Source organism: Sinocyclocheilus rhinocerous, unplaced genomic scaffold (assembly GCF_001515625.1).
Source record: "Sinocyclocheilus rhinocerous isolate Xijiao unplaced genomic scaffold, SAMN03320098_v1.1 scaffold623, whole genome shotgun sequence".
In the NCBI taxonomy this organism is placed as follows: Eukaryota; Metazoa; Chordata; class Actinopteri; order Cypriniformes; family Cyprinidae; genus Sinocyclocheilus; species Sinocyclocheilus rhinocerous.
Genome location: NW_015644631.1, coordinates 1255628 through 1278007, shown reverse-complemented (window position 1 = coordinate 1278007; position 22380 = coordinate 1255628). Strand labels below are relative to the sequence as shown.

General features: G+C 36.6%; 2 protein-coding genes across 4 annotated transcripts in view; both read left to right on the top strand.

Moving 5' to 3' along the window:
* LOC107758665 (leucine-rich repeat-containing protein 75B-like) overlaps positions 1-15431 on the top strand; it is a 31797-nt gene extending 16366 nt beyond the window's left edge. Inside the window, exon 4 of the mRNA XM_016576465.1 lies at positions 13579-15431. Coding sequence (XP_016431951.1) covers positions 13579-14152 — 574 coding nt within the window. The 3' untranslated portion in view covers positions 14153-15431. The remainder of the gene's footprint in view (positions 1-13578) is intronic.
* A 4953-nt stretch (positions 15432-20384) lies between these two features.
* The window catches only part of LOC107758664 (E3 ubiquitin-protein ligase RNF34-like), a 28940-nt gene continuing 26944 nt past the window's right edge, over positions 20385-22380 (top strand). For all 3 annotated transcript variants that reach the window (XM_016576464.1, XM_016576463.1, XM_016576462.1), the window contains exon 1: positions 20385-20520. In XM_016576464.1, the coding sequence (XP_016431950.1) occupies positions 20515-20520 (6 nt within the window). In that variant the 5' untranslated portion in view covers positions 20385-20514. The remainder of the gene's footprint in view (positions 20521-22380) is intronic.

Sequence of the window (22380 nt, the reverse complement as noted above, 5' to 3'; positions counted from 1 at the left end):
TATTTTTATAATGTTTATTTTATAGTTTTACGTATAGTTATTTTTATATTTTGTTATATTTTGTGTCTAAATAACAATATATAATTATTCTAATTATATAATATATTAATTACAATTAATACACACACATAGTATGTAATTAAATGTACATATATATATATATATTATTTATAATATTTTAGATATATTATTTATATAATAATATAATGCAATATTTTTGTTTTACAGTTTTAATAATGATAAATATTTTATATTTAATTATTTAAAAATGTGTCATTAATGAAATTTAATTAAATATATGTATGTAGATTTTACAAAATTTTATGAAAACATTGTATGTGTGTGTGTGTATATATATATATATATATATATATATATGTGTGTGTGTATATATATATATATATGTGTGTGTGTGTGTGTACATAAAATGTATTTATACCCTCATATTTTCTTCTGAGATAAATGAGATCAAAGTGTTTTGATTACTCATACTTGTAACATTCATTGCAGCTCTGTTGTGTGCCTGTACGCTTGAGAAGCCAGTGTTCTTTTGTGGTGTTTTTAAAGCCTGTTCTCGATTCCAGGCTAATCACCCACATATTCTTGATAGCTCCTGGAAAAGCCCCTCGTGCGAGAGCACAAAACAGCACAGCGGCAGTTGTTATTTCATCAATCCCGCGCTCCTGCAAGGCAGCCGTTTGCCTCCCAAACCAAATGGAATGATGAATCTGTTTAATAAAGCAGTCAGCAGGGGTGAAGATGAGCCAGCAGCAGCCCTCTGTGTAATTATCCCCTCTCGGATGGAGGTCTCGGCTCTGCTTCGGGGTCGCCCGTGTCGTGTTGATGCCAAGTTTATTGTTTGCGCTCGCATTAAAGGCAGCGAGGAGTTGATATTTGTCAGCTAACATCCTCTTCATTCTGATAAGCGCTACGTGGAGCGTGTTGGTTGCCTGCCGCTGGGGTAAAACCTACACGACCCATCGCTACCCGGTCAGCGGAGAGCCACGGTTAAGAGCATGATGAAAGAGAATTCACGGCAGAGTGAGTCTGACCCAAAAGAGGACCTGCGGACGCTCACGGTGGCCTAGAAAACAGGCTTGTTTTGGCTGGATGACAGATCGAGCCGAACACATGTGGGGCAGCTTGGGTTTCAGCATACGTGATGCATGTGCCCACTGCTGGCGGACAGAAACCCATCAAGAGCGGCTTGGTGTTTTAGCCCACATTTGAAGATGAAGTCAGCCCGAGCAGAATGATCCGCATCTGATCTGTTCTGCATCCCACATCCATGTTTTGTGTCCCATATGTTCCTGCGGACATGTACTCAGTGTGGCGTCTTTTAGATTATAGGAGAAATACACTTTGAGGAGTCCTTTGATCTTACAGTTTTGCTTTCCATTCGAAATTTCGCTTGTCTAGATATTTGTTTTACTGGAAAATGAGAAAATACTCATTAAGTTTGTGGCGGCATATTCCTGAATTTAATGTGATTCAGTTCTTTCAGAAATAGAAGAAAATTATTTCTAAATACTTTCTAGATACCGGTGGTATCAAATGGTACTACAATGGAATTTTAATAATTTCTGATTATCAGATTCATATACCATGGTATTTATTTGTGCACTGTTTAAATTTTGCATTGTAGAATAATAATTAGACATATTTGCTTCCCCTATTCCCATTTCAAACGTCTACATTTCATTATTGTAATACATAAAAAATAAATAGAACTTCCAAGTTATAAAATATCATATATAAGTCAATAAGTTATAAAGTTATAAAATGTCTGTTAGTTATAAGTTCTAAAATAAATTAAACCTCTCTAAGTTTATTTAAATATAAAATGTAAGCTTATGTGTACACAACTGTAGTATTTATGGTGGTGTTGCCTTTAATTTATATTGATTTAATTGTAATAAAAATTTTAAAAAATACTGGTTAATTTTGTAGCATGTGATTTGGTTGACCCCAAAAAGAAAAAATAACAATATTATCTAGTATAATGTGTAAATTATATCTCTTTTTAAAAATTCTGTGGTAGTTACCATAAGACAGTGATGGTATCAAATGGTACTACAATGGGATTTTGATATGTACCATGATAATGTTTGATTATCAAATTCATGTATCTTGGTACTCAAAATGTTTAATTGTGGCATAACAATTAAATACATTTTCTTCTCAAATTCCCATTTAAAATATCTATTTTTTTTATTACTGTAATGCATAAAAATATAAATTATTTGTTTGTTGTATTGCCTTTAATTCATTCTGATTTCATTTTATTTATTTTTATTTAATTTTAAAAGTTCTTTTTTAATACTTTTTTTTTTTTTACTGGAAAACAAGACAAAAAAGGATTAATTAAAATGATTTCTGTAGTGTACACTCTAACCCTCATGTCTCTGCTGTTTACTCTCCTTTTGATTGATTTATTTTTTATGTATTTTTTCCCATTTCTGCTTCCTGACCTCCCTGTTGACCATGTTTAAATGTGTTTGACCTACATATCGTGTGTCTGTTCAGCTCTGGCGAGCCGATGGAAAGGTCATTAGCAGGTCTGACTCATCTCTCCTGTTTCTCTCTTCACTCTCCCGTCGCCCTGCTTTTATTGAACTAACTGATGTTAAGTTATCACTCTGCTTTGTTCTCGTCCCCTTTGCCCTGGTTGAGGTGTAGAGTGACTTCACTTCGCTCAATTTAATCCTATTAGATACACCATTCTGCAGACTCTACCCTGACAACAGTGTTAAGCGGGCATCCTTAAGCCTTATCCGTGATTAATCGCCTGTTGATCTCCACATGGGGAACATTTGGTACAGAACATTTAGCCCCTTGTAAATAACAGGACAAGACAATGACTGTTTTCAACGTGACTGTCATCCTTGTCAGATGTGTAAAAGCCTTTTTCCAAAAGGTACATCTGGAAAAAGGGGGGTCGTCTTATAATCAGGGTCGTCTTATATTCGGGCCAATACGGTACTATACAATTCAGAATTTTATTTATTTTTTTGCATTTTCTTTCTTTCATATGTGCTTATATGGGCTCCTTATATCATCTGGTTCTTTGGTGTCCTTTTGGAGTTCTGGACTTCTTTTAGAGTCCTTTTTTGGAAAGACATCTACATTTATCTTGAAAAAAGCTTGCCGAAAACACATATTTTTGAGAATCACCCTTCAATCTTTTGGTTTACTTAGCTGAATATAGCAAATGATGACAAAATAACCATTTGAAACAAGATAAATGGTCTATGCTTAATTTCATGAAGTGTACGATTAATTGCGATTAATCACAGAAAAAGGTTGTGATTAATCAGATTAAAAATTGTAATCTATTGACAGCCCTAATTTATTGTTATGCATTTTATAGCAAAACCATGTGCTTTTTGTAAGGCATGGAAGTCTATTTAACAGAAATATTGATAGACATTCAAAAAGATGTTACAGTATTAGCATGAATGCAAAAAAGAGCCATAAAATCTCTTCCTCCTGTTGAAAAGATGCATTTGCCCTCCAAACGCTTTGATTAGCATAAACATCACATCACTGTTTATAGCCTTGGCAGAAACCAGGCGAATGTGCCGACACATAAATTCCCAGAGGGCTGACGCATTAAAAAGGCCGAGCAGACAGTCGGAATGTGATTGTTGGTACATTTTACCAGTTTTTACCATACTTTCAAAACAAAAATTAAAATAGGAAAAATATGCAATATGAAAATAATTGAAGACAAAATGTGTTTTACTGAGGAAAAACAAGATTTGGTTTTTAAAAAGCCTTTTTCCAAAAGGTACATCTGGAAAAAGGGGGGTCGTCTTATAATCAGGGTCGTCTTATATTCGGGCCAATACGGTACTATACAATTCAGAATTTTATTTATTTTTTTGCATTTTCTTTCTTTCATATGTGCTTATATGGGCTCCTTATATCATCTGGTTCTTTGGTGTCCTTTTGGAGTTCTGGACTTCTTTTAGAGTCCTTTTTTGGAAAGACATCTACATTTATCTTGAAAAAAGCTTGCCGAAAACACATATTTTTGAGAATCACCCTTCAATCTTTTGGTTTACTTAGCTGAATATAGCAAATGATGACAAAATAACCATTTGAAACAAGATAAATGGTCTATGCTTAATTTCATGAAGTGTACGATTAATTGCGATTAATCACAGAAAAAGGTTGTGATTAATCAGATTAAAAACTGTAATCTATTGACAGCCCTAATTTATTGTTATGCATTTTATAGCAAAACCATGTGCTTTTTGTAAGGCATGGAAGTCTATTTAACAGAAATATTGATAGACATTCAAAAAGATGTTACAGTATTAGCATGAATGCAAAAAAGAGCCATAAAATCTCTTCCTCCTGTTGAAAAGATGCATTTGCCCTCCAAACGCTTTGATTAGCATAAACATCACATCACTGTTTATAGCCTTGGCAGAAACCAGGCGAATGTGCCGACACATAAATTCCCAGAGGGCTGACGCATTAAAAAGGCCGAGCAGACAGTCGGCACCGATCCGCCGTACAGTAGCAGAGCTCAAAGCGGCTATCAGCCACTGGGGTGCATCCCTTCTGAAGCAATACATTTTAATACCGTTTCTCTAGCCATTTTGCAATGGCTGTGCTGGCTGGGCGCCCGCTATGTTACTGTTATATAATCCATCACTTCCTCGCAGACAGGCCTTTCCAATAACTCAACTGTCACAGCCTTATACGGGCAGATAGAAGAGAGGTGCAGGCATTAGACTCATGCTTACAAACGCATACAAGCATGTAGTATTAGCGGCGAGCAGGGTTTGAGCTTGAGCTCTGCTTTGAAGTGTCTTTTTTGAAGATAGTCGTTTTAGGAGCACCATGCTATCACATACATCATGTGCTATTATCATCATTGTTATTATTGCTATCATTACTCTTTGCTCTTATCAAAGGGGAGCTCTTTCAATGGATGCAAAAATAACACTACTACACTTCTAAATCGGGCAAGGGGATGTTTTATAATCTGATTCAAATCGGGCCTATCTTTGCGCATAATTAGACAAACCTTTAATCAAAATTACTGCGCCATTGAAAGCACCCCGTGATTCTGCTGGAAATGGGTCTTCCTTGGAGTTTCTAGGAACAATCAGTATGATAAGTAATATGAAATTGCTAAACCTTGTTTATGAACTTTTATATGAACTTTTAAATTGTCTAGCTTTTCTGCTTTATCTAGATTACTTTTTATATGCTTTTTAATCCATTTTTCACACATTAGCAAGTGCCATGTATTGTCCACTGGCGTAGTTGGTTAAGCTAATTTGTGATAAATTTAATTACATTTTTTATGAATTTTTATGGTATCACAGTAATGAGAATATAATGGAAAAACTTGAAAAATCGGCAGTGTATCAAATACTTATTTGCCCCACTATATATATATATATATAGTACAGAAAAATAGTAACATTTATCATGGTGTATCTTGATTCCATGTTATAAGCTTTTTATATTCTTCATTAATTATTTTACAATATTACAGTAATGCGAATTTGAGGGAAAATGTGTCTAATAGTCTTGAAATTATGGGCACAAAAAAAGATCATGGCTTAACTTGCTTTATGCAAAACATAATTTCTTAGTTGTTTTCATTTTGATCCTATTCCTCCCTAATCCGTAACGTTCCTTTCACATTAGCATGTAGCATGAGTTTTCCACTGGCACAGTTGAAGCTGCCGCTCAGATCCATGTAGGTGAAACCCCATGGAGAGGCAGCGATGTCCCGAGACTGCTCTTGTTGGAGGGATCTCACATGCGATAGTGTGTTTGTGTTGATGGAGTGCTGGCGTGTGTGTTGAGCAGGATTAGCTGCTCCAGGAACTGGCACTACTTCAGTCTGACACTCACCGTTAAGTAGGGTGACCATACGTGCCATTTTCCCAGGACACGTTCTGGCCAGGATTTCTATATTTCCTAAAATATCTAGGTTTTGGCTTTGTTTGCGTGTGCAGACCGATCGGTGTATGACATCAAAGTACCATACAGACGGTTATGCTTTCGAAACGCTCTCGAGGTACTTTGATGTCAAACACTGATCGGTCTGAGCCGCACTGCTTTTAAGTCGAACACACCTAATATGTACGCGTAATTGCATCGCTTTGACCGTAGATCCCACCTTCTCACACACCATGATTGGTCCATTATGTACAATGCTTGCATGTTATTGGTCAAACTACTTTTCGATCATTACCTTCAGCAAGCATGAAAACAGGAAAACAAAGCCAAAACAAATCCTGGCCAGGACGCGTCCTGGGAAAATGGCACGTATGGTCACCCTACGTTAAGCCCACAGTGGCCTTCTGATGGCTAATTAAAGCAGGCTGGCATCAACTCACGGTGCCACACAACAAGCGAGAAGTGGGATGATTGAGAGATTGAGGGCAATGGGGGCTGTTTAGGTGAGTGTCTTATGACAGGCCAGTATCTTACATGATTACTTTAAACATCACTGTAAATTCTCAGCTATGCTGGGACTGAAACATAAACTAAACCCAACAGTTCTATTTACACACTTTTTTGATTGAACAGGTCTTGGCACTAAATAAGATTCATCAAGGGTCAATTAATTTCATAGCATAGGGCCTGTGTGTGCATCATAACTCGCTTGTATAAATTTATTAATCAGTTCAATCAGGTATGTAGAGTGTTTTCCTGCAGGGAAATTTGCTTGCTGTGTATAATTTCAAGTAAAGAGCTCTTTTTGCGTGATTCAATAATAGTTCACCTCATTTCCCCCTCCACATTTTGAGATTCTATCTAATAAAAAACGTAGTATGTTTTAGGTTTTGTTTTTATGCATATTTATGTGTGTGTGTGTGTGTGTGTATTATATTATTTTTATATATTTAGATTTTATATACATATATATATATATTTGTTTTTTATTTTATATATAATTTTATATATAGTTATATCATTTATATAACATAATGCAATGCTAGTTTTACAGTTTTAATACTTATAATTTTTATATTTTATTATTTAAATGAATTATATTTTAATAATATGTCTTTTTTGATATCTTTAAAGTGTGTGTGTGTGTGTGTAAGTATATAATATTTTGTTTTTTTTGTTAATAATTATAATCATTTTTATATGTAATTTAAATATATATAATTAATGAATTATAATTACATCTAAAAAAAAAATACAAAAAAATGTGTATGTAAAAAATGGGTTTAAATGTGTGCAAGTACTTCGCTAAAATGTTTAATTATGGCTTTAATATTTTGAGAATTACCACAGCAGAACTGCAAATAATACAGAGAGCCCTTGCAGCTTTTACACCGAGTTTTCTCTCTACTATCCACATTGATATATATAGCATCGACTATCTCACCAGTACTGAAATGGGATTAGCCAACTGGAAAGTCATTGTTCTGTGCAGTTCACATTTAAGATGGCTGGGAAAAGGTGTATGTATGTGGCACTGAAGAGAGACAAAACCTGATTACTATCCGCAGAAGGCTCAGAATGGCCTCAGACATCATCTCGGGAGAAATTCAGAGCCCATGGAGAAGAGGGAGAAATCAAAAAATGTGACTTAGACTGTCCGTTCGGCAGAGGCACCTGGCGTCACATCGCGCCTTTAAATCTAAATAAAGTCTCAGAGACATAAGCATATATAGAGCATATGCCAAAGTGTCAGTATGGGGCAATATTAATGCAAATGGGCCTTCAAACCTGCCACGTCGTCAGGGCTTGCTAGAGAAATCATCCGAAAAGGGTTTTGACAACGTTATTTTGAGAGTCATGGTGGCGTGGTATGTAGATCCGCACTGACAGGTTTTTGAATAGGTTTTACCCACAAGTCAGTGTGTGATGAGAAGTGCTACTGAAGCTCTGCATGTACATCTCAGGTTTGCTTAGTCAACCCATTTCACTGTGCAGAAGACGCAATGTACATCTTTAGCTAATTAAACCATGTGAAATGTAAGTACTAGGGCTGTCAGTTTAACGTTTATGTAGTGCAATTAACTTTTTGTAATGCCTATTTAGTGATATTGCCTGCCACCATAATGAAATTTGTTTGAATTGTTTTATTTTGGGGGCTTTTTTCAGGAAATTTTGTTGCATATGATTTATTTTATTAATTAATCATCGTGTCATGTAATTTAATTGGACTAAAATTTGTCAGAATGTGTCATATGTGGCAGCCTCCTATGTTTGTATGCTTGTTTCCTTGTAGTATCTAGCTGTTTTTGAGATTACATTTGATAGGTCATGTAAGCTCTTGGTGAAAAACATGTCAATATCCCAAAGGGCAGAGTGGATGTACGATGCAATTAGAGCCAGTAGATCTCTCATTAAGCAGGTTGTTCAGTTACTCCATGGATTCTAGATTGTTCCACAGTTCATTAAATCAATACATTGATCGGTTTTGTCTACTGACCTTACATATAACCCTGGAAATCACCTTTAAAATTTAATAATTTCCCTTATTGTAGGATTTATGTGCACATCAATTGTACAAACCTTTATGTATATATATATAAAAAGTAACAAAGCACAAAGCTTAGTCTATTGCGATTTATTGGATGGGAGGCGCACTGTATGTACGGTTCATATTATATCTATTATAGATCACTGTGTTGAACATGAAAAATGACGGACAATGTTAAAGTCTAACGCAACCACTGCCGTATGGATAGCCCTGCCACTTTACCTAAAATTCAGTCTTAAATGGTATATTCCTGACAATGTCAGCAGCCCATGTTAACAATGTCCCTGAGATAAAGGATAAAGGATGCATTGAGCCTAAACCAGGATAAGCGCTGCCATGCTACCTTGCAGATGGGCAGCCAATTCTGTATTGCAGTCTGCTACCTACCCCATCCATTCCACCCCCATCCCACCAACTCCAGGAGCTCTCAGCACCCTTCCTCACGACTATGACACCAACACACAGTGTTGTTTTTGAAATGGGCTGATCCGTGCATTTTGTTTGGCTGGACCTCTGGCTCCTACGCAGAACAGTGCTAGCGGCGTGCCAGGCAGCCCCTGTAGGAAAGCCCTTAATCCAATCAGACAAGCCCAAACTCAGAACAATAGAGCACACGGCGTAGGAAGTCCAAATCCTGCAGTCACAGCAAAAGCCCCTCTGAATGTAATGCTATCATCCCAGGCAGAGGAGAAGCAGATGGACTTTCCCCGCTGCAGAGGGGTGGGGTGCTGCAGGGTGAATGAAGGAGGGAGCTGCATTGCTGTTCAGTTGTCAGCTCTCTAATTTAAAGCGTAGTTAGTGCACATGGAGCTGTTGCTCATGCATAGGAGTCTTTATTACTACCCCTATATTCAGAATATTTGATGTCGATGTAATGCAAAGAATTGGCCTGTCTTCCATAAATATGTTTGCAGGAATTGACAACCTTGCCCCCTGGCTGCTGTGTCGTCAACTACCTCATCTGCACACAAGTATATGGGGGAGCTGCAGTAGCAGTACCTCAGAGCAAACCACACACAATTGCAAACATCTCCGTCAGCCCGTGTTTCCACAGTTTTCCATTTTTTGGTGTGTGCACTCATTTTTTCTGACAGCCCTGACTTGCTTGTCAACGTGACCGCTCTGGGCAAGAACAATGACTCATTGAACCCTATCCATCCATCCATACATTCAATTTCCATGTTTCTCTCCCTTTTTTTGTGAGTCTAAGAGAGAATCTAATCCAAAACCCACTGTACTGTGCATGACTCTATGCTTTGAAATAAGCTTTTTACTGAGACTGCTCAGTTTTGATACTCCTGCTTTGCATATATGGATATGCGGAGGATGTGCTGATTGGTAATGTGCGGTGACAGAGGGGGCAATGCAGGTGCTGTGCAGTCTCTGCACATCACAAACAGCATTGGTCATCACTGTTAGAAACAGTTGGCAGAGTTAGATTTAAATTGCCTGTCACTTTCTGACCTTTATCTGAGAAAACAAACTATCTGGTTAAGTCACATGGATTTTGAGATTGAATGATGACTGATGTTTGAATGAGTAATATTTTTTATGGGGATCAAGTCAAACGTAGTATACTGTCACATAATTCATGTACTGTAATAATTCTTAGAATGGTGTTGGTGCTTTTTTTTGCTTGTCTATCTAAGGCTGTTTTTTCCTAAAGCAGTGGTGGATAAAGTAGCCTACCTGAAAGCCACACTTAAGTAAAAGTACAGATATCTTACCAGAAAGTGACTTCAACTCCACAGAAGTTGAAGTCACCATTTAGAATATTACTTGAGTAAAAGTCTTAAAGTATGTGATATTTATTGTACTTAAGTATGTAAAGTATTTTTTTTTGTATTAAACATACTTAAGTAGCCTGCTGAATGTAAAAGTACAAGTAAATGCAAAATGGAAAAGGAGCAAATAAATACATATATAAAAAAGTTTATACAGTTTGAGTAGCAAGATTGTGTTCAGTTTTAACCCTTTCTTCCATTTTGTATCTTTGGGTAAGAATAAGAAGCACTTCATAGGCTACTACTTAGTCTCTTTCATTCCAACATAAAAAAAAAACATTTCTGGAGTCTGCATCTGAAATAGGGTTGTGCCGATAGACGATAGTATCGTGTATCTACGATAATCAGAGATATCGCCTGTGGCTGATGCCTTTGACGATAGAAAGACTAGTAATACTATCTAATTAATATTAGGGCTTATTTGTTGCATTATTTTTCTTTTTCCACGTTTTTACAGTGTTTCGCGTTATAACCAATCACACAGGATTATGCTGAGCTTATGAATGCGATGGCCAATCAGAAGCGTTCAGATGAGTCATCGCTGAAATAACGGAGTTCCGTTTTTCAGCGCGCACTGACTGAATTCTGACTCGCAAATTCTCTCATCATAAACAACAAAGTGCAGATCTACGTGCGATGTAAGAATGAGATTTATTCATCATATAGTGTAGATTCACTGATTCGACCACAAAACTGCACACTTCACAGTATATCAAGCACCTGGCCAAACTGCTGAACACCAGTTCTACATTTAACAACTCCAGAGAAACGTCTTGAAAGAGGGTAGTAAAACAACCAGTGTGCCAGTGGTAACAATGAAGCCTGCAGATGTAACCCCACCACAGCACCTGCTCTGACCACATGCCTAACTCATGAGATTATTGAGAGAATTGCATTATGGAGCGGCAGCAGCAACCTCTATCCACTTTTTTTTAATCAGCAAGGCCCTGTCAGGTACTTCTACTGTTCCACAAAGGTTTTTAATACTTACAGTGATTAAGGACTAACAAACCCCAGAATGCCATTCCAAGACTTTATGGAAATGGAGTTCTTTAAGTGTGAACTTGAGGACACAAAGAAACGGGTGGAGGAGGCCTGAAACTGAACACGTTGGTCGCTTGTGCAGATTTTGTCAAATGGAACTGAAGCAGGGTCCAAACAGTCCTCACATACACACAGGCTTTCCTGGCGTAGCAGGGAAATATGTTCATTGCCCTGCTAAAGTCTTTTCCATTTACCAACCTCAGGGCATGCAGAAAGAGATGACCTGGAAAGAGTTTAAAGAGTCTGCATTTTACGAGATGGGAAGACAGAGATGAGTGGCAGAAAAAAAGAAATAAATGATATTCTTTTGCCCCTTAGTAATATTTAACTCATGTATTTACTGTATATTTTGATTTTTCAGTGTGAGTTTGTAATATCTATATATTGTCAGAATTCTATTTTTCTTTCTACTTTATTATTTTGGATCAATATTTACTAATCTTAAAAAGAGCTTAAAGCATTTAATAAAAATACAACTGAAAATTACAAATTGCTTCATGAGTGTGTAAGGTCCACGCACTTGGCCCAATTAAGGTATCCAGTGGTGGATGAAGGTTTCTTGCGTCTTCGGTCTTTTCAGCGCGCAGAGTTATTCAATTTAGATTTAACTCAAATCTGACTCCATTTTATTATCTAATCTGACTCCATTTTAGTATGATTAATTAACACTCCAAATATTAATCAGCGGTTCTGCTAGACTTTTGTTGCAATCCTTTAAATACAAAACCAAGAAAAACATCCCCCAAATGGAGGCATGTACAAACAATTGGAATTTACATTAACCCAGGTCCCAGACCTGGGTGGTTTGCACCTCAATGGGAACAGAAGGTAATTTGCATGGAATGACCCTCTACAGTAATCAAAGTATCTCTTTACTCTTAGGATCTGTATTATCTTTTAGTCTACTTTTGTAATATTAAGGCCATTGTACCACTCACCCTGAGACTATTCAAATGAAACCAAACATGACTGTAAATCTTATTTGCATTCATATAGAACATTATACTATTGACCATTCTGAGTGAATCCAGTGGAGGGAGCAGATGAAAAGGCACTGATGCATATGTGAGAGAGGCGTTTCCTGCACCACCCCTCTGTGGGGTGTCTTGAAGATGCCAGTGTATTGTCTGTTTCTCAGGAGATCAAAGTATCTGAGTTTCTTTTATCCTTACAAGTGCTGTGTTCCACTTCGTAGGACTAATATTTTACAGTTTCTATGGTTTTGGAAACACTTCATTGATCATTTAACTTAAGTGTGACTTAAATTATTCCATCACTCAATCAATTTTCATTCAGTACTTGAGTATTACTCAGTTTGAGTTAAATTTAAATGCCTCTTATTTACATTTCACAAGCCATTTAATATTTAATATAACCATTCATGTTTTTAATATAACCATATAATGTTTTACTACTATTATTTTACTGTATTTATTTTAATATGAATTATTTATTCATAATAATTTGCCTTGTAATCCAAAAATACAAGACACACATTTAAAATACTTTGCAGCTGTAATGTATTATTACATTTAATTATTTTGTTTTACAAAAAGCACAAAGCTGTTTGAAACCCAGGTCCAAACAAGTAAAAAAAAAAAAATTTCAAAATGCAAAAAATGCATGAAAAATCTGATTGGCTCTTTGGCAACTTGCTGAAATTCTGCAATCTGATTGGCTGTCAGTGAATTACAACTATCCGCGGCTGGCCTCCCGCTGGCAGGTGAGAATTCTTCCACTGAACCACCAATGCTTGTTAGCAGCATTCTTGTGGTGCCTCACCGGGATTTTACAGGCCTGCTTTAGAACAAGTGACATTTATCCTTAAAAGTCTCTTTTCAATCACTAATACTTAAGGTTTGTTTGTTTATTTATTTATTTGAGAGGTTGTCTCACTGTAACTTTATAGGTCTGTTCTAGAACTCTTGAAAGTCTTGGCCTCAAAAAGCAGCTTACATTGGATGAGAATAATACCCTGGACTTGTGCATGTATGTGACTGTTGTCACTTAAGCTCTACCCCCCTCACAGTTCTAAACCAAAAAACTCATCTGAAACAGAAAAAACTACAAATAAAAAGAATGGGTAAATTGCATTGCATTGCTATTTAAAATTACTCTAAAACGCTCTATTAAATGACCACATTATTCTGTAATAATGTGTAAGTAAATAATAGAATAAAAATAAGCCATGTTTATTTTTTATATCATGACTGACACAGTAGCATGGCAATTTAATGTAATATGCTAACACTACTTTTTTTTCTTTCACAGTTTAAAAACTACACTGAAAAAGAAATTAACAAACGATACCATGGTTCTGTCTGGTATCCCCCTTTCCGGCCGTGATCTACATCGTGTGGCATACTACCTTCAGAACAATGGTTCATCTGTGACGGCGGTGGACATCAGCTTCACAGAGCTCCAAGACGACAGCTTGCGACTTCTTTTACCATTCTTAGGAGTGCTACCTAAACTCACCACCCTTGCAATCAACGGTAACCGGCTGACTGTAGCTATCCTTAAAGACCTGATAGAGGTGGTTAAGGACCCCAAAAAGTTTCCCAGTTTGGCCTGGGTGGACCTGGGCAACAATGTGGACATCTTTACAGTGCCTCAGCCGTTGCTGGTTGCCCTACGCAGACGCTTTGGAATGAGAAGCAGCCTACCTACCATCTACGAATACAGTGAGGGTCAAGGCAGCAGCTACTGCCTAGACACTTCTACTGAAGAAATCAGTGTGTTTGACGAGGAAGAGGAGGACGAAGAGGATGAGCTGGAAGACCATCTGGTGCTGGAGCCCTGGAGTGTAGAAGAGAAAAATACATTGCATTACTGTGAAAGGTGATGGACTGCTGTTCCTTGTGGTTTGGTATTGTTCGTTTGTTATTCTAACACTCCAAATAAAGGTCAAGTGTATCAACATTGTAAAATCATTAAGCACCCCTTTGCCACAAAACCTAAATGGAGTGCCATGAGACAAAATGGTTATGTAAAGTAGGTGCCTGGAGGTGGGATTTTGAAAGAATGAAGGGGGGAAGAAAGATCAGGACCTGTTCCTTACTCCCCCATCTTTATTCTTTAGTCCAGTTGCTGCAGAAAGCACCAGCGAATCTGTCGTTTGCAATTTTAAACGTAACTAAACAGAACGAGACAAATTTGTAAGACATAAAACAATTACCACAAGCCAGTCTTTGCCACCCACATCAGCAACTTTCAGGCTTCTGATGTGAAACTTTCACATTTGGCTTGTGACAGATACGGCCAATTGCTCCCCTCTGAGAAAGCTTTTTGTCCAGGGTAGATTCGCCTCAATTAGACGAGCGCAGAGAGCGAGGAGAGGTCAGAGAAGAGAGAAAAAAGGCTGCTGGAGTGCCTGCGGGCTAGAAGGGATACTGATGTCTGTGTGTGTGTGTGTGATGTTTTTCTGGAGGCTTATGATGCAAATGTAGCTTTAGCCAGAGCTCATTAAACAGGACACACAGGCAGCCGAGAGACTAACAATGCCACACAACCGACATGATTATTTTTCATTAAATCGCATCCAGTTTACAACAAGGGATGACATTATAAGACACATAAACACCTGGCAGTGTTTCATCAGTGCAAAAACCATGTTCGTATGGTCACAGAGAAATTGATTTCAATGTTTTTAAAGGAAAAACAAGTTTGAGTCATGTCAGTGTTTTGTATTTGTTTAAACAAATTTGATGTAACAGAGTTCATTTATTAATTATTTATGCTGTGTGTGCGCGAATGCACGAGTGTTTGACAGTAAATGTGACCTTTTGAGTTATTTTATGATGCCCTTTGCTCCACAGGTGTTTTTTCCTTTACAGACGTGTCTGATTTGCACTTTACATGACGACAGGCTATTTTAGTTTTAGTTAGTTGGCTGGTCATCTCCATCTTTTTTTTAGGGGGGGGGGTCATATTTATGACTCCAGCATCTAAATTTTCTTTGTAGCTCAAAGATAATGTGTTCAGTTCTAGTATAAATATCACAAACAGTGTGACTCTAATTGCTTCGAGCACCTGGATGTTCTTTTCCTCTCTGTTTTATAATAAACACTAATGAATGATTGTTCTTGCTGTGTGAAATAAACTCTGTTTGTAAAAAGACTGGACATCATTGTGTTTATGAGATGACAGCTTCTTTTTTAAGTGGCTGCATTTGACAATGTGCTTTCGAGATACAGGCTGGACAGGAACTGGATTAATCCTGTTTTTTTTTACCTGCCAGATGTGTTTTTCTCTAATTTGTTTCCCAGAATTCATGTACAGTAAGTAATTACAGGAGTCAGCAGTGCAGTCACTAAGTACTGGGATGTATAATTAAACTTTCTAACTTGATTAATCGATTGTGGGAGTCTCTTACAAAAAAAGGTACTGTAAGACCATGGTTTCATGGATACTCATATATGAAGGTATTTATATGGTGTATTTAAAAGAATATCAGTGCTTGTTTTATATTCAAAAACATGGTATCACTACAGTATTTTAGCTAGTGAGCATATGCTTTCCAGTCTGTAGTGCTGTCCTGTACAAAAGGAGAGGCTCGTTTTGATGAGGTTTTCTTCCTCTCTTCATTTCTCATCCTGGTGTGATCAATACTGAGGGTTTCTGAGTGTCTCTGTTTGCTTAATGAGAACAGTGCTCTGTGTTAGCAGACAGCACTCTCTTAATGAGACTCCATAAGTCATTTCAACAGCTGGCAGCTTTCACATGCAGTATACTGCTGTGTAGGATTGTTTTATTCATATAGCTACTTAATCATACATTATAACAATAGAACAATGTCAAATAAGTAACTAAATATGCTTGTTCAAAAAATAACAAAATTGGGAATGATTTGAAGCAAAACGAGGCAAGATTGTTACCCCTTAATAATTCCATTAATCATTTAATGCATCATATGGTTAAATAGATTAACAGCAGTTCGGATTAATAGGGAGGTGATTTAAATGAAAATATAATGAATTATTTTTAATCTCATCTGTAGTAGGCTTGGATTAGGTTATTGGTTTATATAACCCTGAAAAAGTCAATGACATTTGATGCGTTGAACTCTCTAACTGCACACAGTGACAGGAAACAGCAGCTTCAGTCGTCTTGTCTGATTGACGAGAGTTCACTGTCCTTTGTAAACTATGTGTTTTGAGACATTTGTGGTTGATTTGCTCCATGTGTTTGCTCTTTGACTTTCTTTCAATGACCTTGGTTGCAAAATTAATCTCTTTTTGGTCCAGGCCTGTCCCTGGGGTGCATTAAAAGTCTCCGAGGGTCTGCTGGTTTTACTTGCACCTTTTAGGGGCTTAATAAAAACAAGCCTTGAGACCCAAATCTTAATGACACCAGGGAATTTCCGCATGAAACTTTGCATGCAAGTTACAGTGTTCCTGGAAGACCAGAAAAGTTCTGGGAAAACTAAACTAGACTGGTGCGACTCTTTCTTGCTATTTTGAAATTTCCTGTAACATAAACTGTCATTCTGTTTATTCAGACACAACATCTGCACATGAGGTTTGAATTATCACTATATATATTACTATATCTAATAGAAGGCCTTATTTACTAATGATGATTACATTAATTATTACATTAGTTTAAATACATGATACACTTAAAAATTTATTTAAATAAAAATGTATATCAATAATGGATAAATGTCATTAAATTAAAAATATGTTTTTAAAGTACAGTTTAGTTTTATATTAATACATATTAAGTATAAATGTATCGTATTGTAAAAAGCGCTATATAAATAACGGTGACTTGACTATCAGCTATATTTAAGGTACTTATAGCCTCAATAATAAGTAAACTATCATTCCCATTGTATTTTGCTTACAAAATGAATTATTAAAAATTGTCTGTACTTCAATCTCTAACACTATCAAAATCCTTTATCCTGTCATTTACATTTTTAAAGAGTTTCAAGAATGTTTTAGGTAACTTTTGACTGATCAGTAATGGCAAAAAGCTTGTTTTCAGCTTGCCATCCTTCCATACAATACTTCAATTTCAATTCACAGTAAAAGCTCACACACTGACTACTGAAGGTTCACGTTTTATGGTCAATGTCGCCCCCAATTGGACAACAGTTTGAATTACTTTAACATACAAAGGACCTAGAAAAATTAAATATCTACAAATAATGCAAATAAAGATTAGAACATGAATAAACAAATAATTGTATAAACAAATAAATAAATGGTTTTTTTTTTTTTACTAATTAGTTTGTACTAGTTGATTTAGTTCTTACTGAGGTTGCTTCCGAGCTCGTAACAAACTGTTGGGAATTTTTGTCATAAGTCTTCAAATGGAATCATATTTCATTAACTTGCCCACTTGTTTCTCAGGTTTGTTTACTTTGGCAAGTACATCATGCATAACTTCACACTGGCAAATGGCAAATGTTCTGCCTTTCACTTGTGTCAGAAACAATCTTGCTTGTAACAACACTACATATGAATGGTATGAACTTTTTTTCTCTTTCAGACAGACAGACAGACAGACAGAGATAGATAGATAGATAGATAGATAGAGAGATAGATAGAGAGATAGAGAGAGAGATAGATAGAAGGAGGATGGGTGAGAAACAGTACAGTATAAGTGTGTCCTGTAGCTGTGTGTTTTCCCCTGAGGGTTGAGAGTGTGAATGTGGACCACTGCATTTTCTCTCTTGTAGGCTGCAGTTACTGTACCATGTAACACTTTGACTCATTTACATATAAAATCACACATTATTCTCAGCTATTACAACTGTACTATATGTTAAACGTGAAACTCATTTTGCACTGAACTCATAAAAGGTGATAAGGTGCTTACACATTTCGCATGAATGTTTTAGATAGAATTGTTATATTAAACACATTGAATTCAATGTTAAATTAATCAGAGACCGATTTGCTTCTAGAAGAAATCTGATTCCTTAAATAATTTTTATATCGATCTTTATTGTCGTTGACTTATCTGGCCACTAGATGACCTGCTTTCACACTTTATTGTAAAACTGTACTATATGTTAAACGTGAAACTCATTTTGCACTGAACTCATAAAAGGTGATAAGGTGCTTACACATTTCGCATGAATGTTTTAGATAGAATTGTTATATTAAACACATTAAATTCAATGTTAAATTAATCAGAGACCGATTTGCTTCTAGAAGAAATCTGATTCCTTAAATAATTTTGATATCGATCTTTATTGTCGTTGACTTATCTGGCCACTAGATGACCTGCTTTCACACTTTATTGTAACACGTCTTGCAACCAACGTCGAAACGTAGAACTGTTCAACCCTGAGGAAATATTAAACTAACTGAGACTTGTCATAGCACGTGCATATCATTGCTCTTTTGTTGTATTTGATTGTTTCCATTGTCCTCATTTGTATAAAACCTCATTTGTATAATTGCTTTGGATAAAAGCGTCTGCTAAATGACTAAATGTAAATGTAAATTCATTTTAATAATGAAAGTTGATGAGCATGCTCTGTTTACTTTATTATTCGTTATTAAATATTTATTTCTAAATATATTCTGCGTTCAAATGGTTTGTCTTGACATGTTAAAACATTACCGGACAGCTAATATGAGTTTTGAAACATATGGTGTTTGAGTATTAAAGTATTAAGAACAGCGGTTTGTGAGGATTAATTGTGAAATACCTCGTCAATGCTAGAACATTCCAGCACGTTCCAGTGTGGACTGTAGTCCGAACAAACAGCAGCCAGTTTGGACCATAACCGTTTAACTGTCTCTAGTGTTTCAATAACCACAAATTTTCTCTCTTGTAGGCTGCAGTTACTGTACCATGTAACACTTTGACTCATTTACATATAAAATCACACATTATTCTCAGCTATTACAACTGTACTATATGTTAAACGTGAAACTCATTTTGCACTGAACTCATAAAAGGTGATAAGGTGCTTACACATTTCGCATGAATGTTTTAGATAGAATTGTTATATTAAACACATTGAATTCAATGTTAAATTAATCAGAGACCGATTTGCTTCTAGAAGAAATCTGATTCCTTAAATAATTTTGATATCGATCTTTATTGTCGTTGACTTATCTGGCCACTAGATGACCTGCTTTCACACTTTATTGTAACACGTCTTGCAACCAACGTCGAAACGTAGAACTGTTCAACCCTGAGGAAATATTAAACTAACTGAGACTTGTCATAGCACGTGCATATCATTGCTCTTTTGTTGTATTTGATTGTTTCCATTGTCCTCATTTGTATAAAACCTCATTTGTATAATTGCTTTGGATAAAAGTATTAAAGTATTAAGAACAGCGGTTTGTGAGGATTAATTGTGAAATACCTCGTCACTGCTAGAACATTCCAGCACGTTCCAGTGTGGACTGTAGTCCGAACAAACAGCAGCCAGTTTGGACCATAACCGTTTAACTGTCTCTAGTGTTTCAATAACCACAAAATTCAGAATCAAAGTTAGTCAGAGCGCACTATAAACGCTCCCGAAAGGAAATCGCTTTTGCTTAAAGAGGTAACCATAGCAACAGGCCGCTCGACCCCTTTCCGCCGGCGACGGACGTTACGCAGTTACGGTTACGCAGATAACATGTTATAATTTTTTTTATATTCTTATAATATTATCTGTATACATTTATACACATTTATATATCGCAAGAATATCTTTTTTAAATTAAACCTCGACAACATATCGCAAGTAGCTATATCATAAAAAGCTTGTTTAAAAAAGTCTGACGCGAAGAAATTCCCTTACAATGTTCAAAGGCCCTGAATAATTCGCACACTACGACAGTTTCCTTATTAATTAAACTGAGAGTGGAGACTTAATTAGCACGGACAGGGAAATGCAAATTAGAGCTGGACATAATTACCAGCGTTTTACACATAATCTGTTCGCAAATATGTTGAGAAACAGTTAATGGTCACACTACAGTGTCGCTGCATCAAACCGATGCCTGCACACATGCGTGTCGCTAAGACACGCCCACTCGCCGGCGAGAGCGACGCCGATTGGCTGCTATACATACCAGCGGGCCTTGCTATTTCAGGATTGGCGGATCCGCGCTTTGCCATTACGTTATGCTCTTTTCTACACATACACAAGGATGATAGAAAGAGAAGACGTAATGGAGTGTTCCTGAGCGTCCTTGCGATGAAAATCACTTTAGTATTCGACAGTATTCGAGGAAGGGAGTTGCAATGAAGGTATGTAAAAAGAAGTAGATGTCAGATTTGTTATTGATGTAGGCGAGATTTGCCATCTGCGTGGAAACACCAAAATAATTTCCGGAGGCTGTTTGACGTTTAATATGTCAACAGCCAGACTTCTTAAGAGTTGCATCAGTTTGAATGCGTCAAATGACGTCTGCAAATAGCAATGCGTGCGTTCTTCCGTCTTCTGCATGCTCTTGCATTAACAGTGTTTGCTTGGGTGACAGCTGCATTTATGATCGTTTAGCAGGAGATTTGCTACTATCGGTATCAGTAGATATCAGGACAGGTGCAGCTTGATTTGTCCAGTGGACGCTTGGAACAGAGTGTGCAAGCAAGCAGTGCTCATCATAACCCAGTTTATCGCAGCACTTCTCTAATGAGATTGGAGGATAGTCTCTGCCAGCAGTCACTGGATGAGTTGATATGAATGGACAAGCAGCTCAGACAGACAGTCATGAGGGACAGAAGTGGTTTCCCCTTCTAAAACGTCACAATTAAATAATAGCAGAGGGATTATTACGTCAGAATAGCGATACAAGTATTGCGATTGTGACAACAGCCAGGCGAATATCAGTGGACAGTGAGGAGGGACAAAAGTGGTTTTCCCTGCTGAAATGTCGCCATTTAATTACGTGCTTGGTGATTATGACGTCAGAATCGTGATGAAATGATTGTGATTCTGATGTAATGTAATGATTGGGCATGCAGTCATGAGGGACAGAAGTGATTTCCCTTCTGAGTGATTATGACAAATGATTGTGATAACAGTCAGGCAATATCAGTGGACCGGTAATTCAGATATGTTTTTCACGTACTAAAATGTGTTGATTTTAATGAAGTGCATGGTGATTATGATATCAGAACGTCATAGTGATTATTATGATTCTGAATGTGATGATTGCTAGACTCGTTCATGAGAGGCAGACATGATTTCCCCAACTAAAATGTCACAATTAAATTATAACACGGTGATTATGACGTCAGAATCGATTGTGATTGTGATAAGAGTCAGGATATTATCAATGGACCGGAGTAGTTATGAAAATGATTGTGATTGTGATGAGGGCTAGACTCAAGAATGCAGTTAACAGTCATAAAAGAATGAAAGTGGTTTAACTAATAAGATGTCACTTCTGAAATATGGCATAGTGATTATGACATCAGAATAGTGATAACAATGTTTATTCTGTTTGTGATACAGTGGGGAAAATATTTATTTGATCCCCTGCTGATTTTGTAAGTTTGCCCACTTACAAAGAAATGAAGGGTCTGTAATTTTTATGGTAGGTTTATTTTAATGGATAGAGACAGAATACCAACCAAAAAAATCCAGAAAAAACACATTATATAAAGGTTAGAGATTGATTTGCATTTCAGTGAGTGAAATAAGTATTTGATCCTCTACCAACCAGCAAGGATTCTGGCTCCCACAGACTGGTTATGTGCCCATGTGGAACATAGATTAGTCCTGCCACTTTAAGAAGTTACTCCTAATGTCAGCTCGTTAGGTGTATAAGACACCTGTCCACACAAACTGTATCTTCCATTCCAACCTCTCCCAGTCGTATAGTTCTATTAAGAGATTAAAATATTAGTCCTATTCTCCTATTAAGAGATTAAAATATCAGTCCTATTGTTCTATTAAGAGATTAAATATCAGTCTCTATTGTTCTATTAAGAGATTTAATATTAGTCGCTATTGATCTATTAAGAGATTAAATATTAGTCGCTAATGTTCTATTAAGACAAGTGAGAGTGAGAGTTTAGCGCTGTGTGACATTCATTTTGAAATGTCATGGTTATTGCCAATACGGGTATATCACAACACCCCTAATTAACACGATTACGATA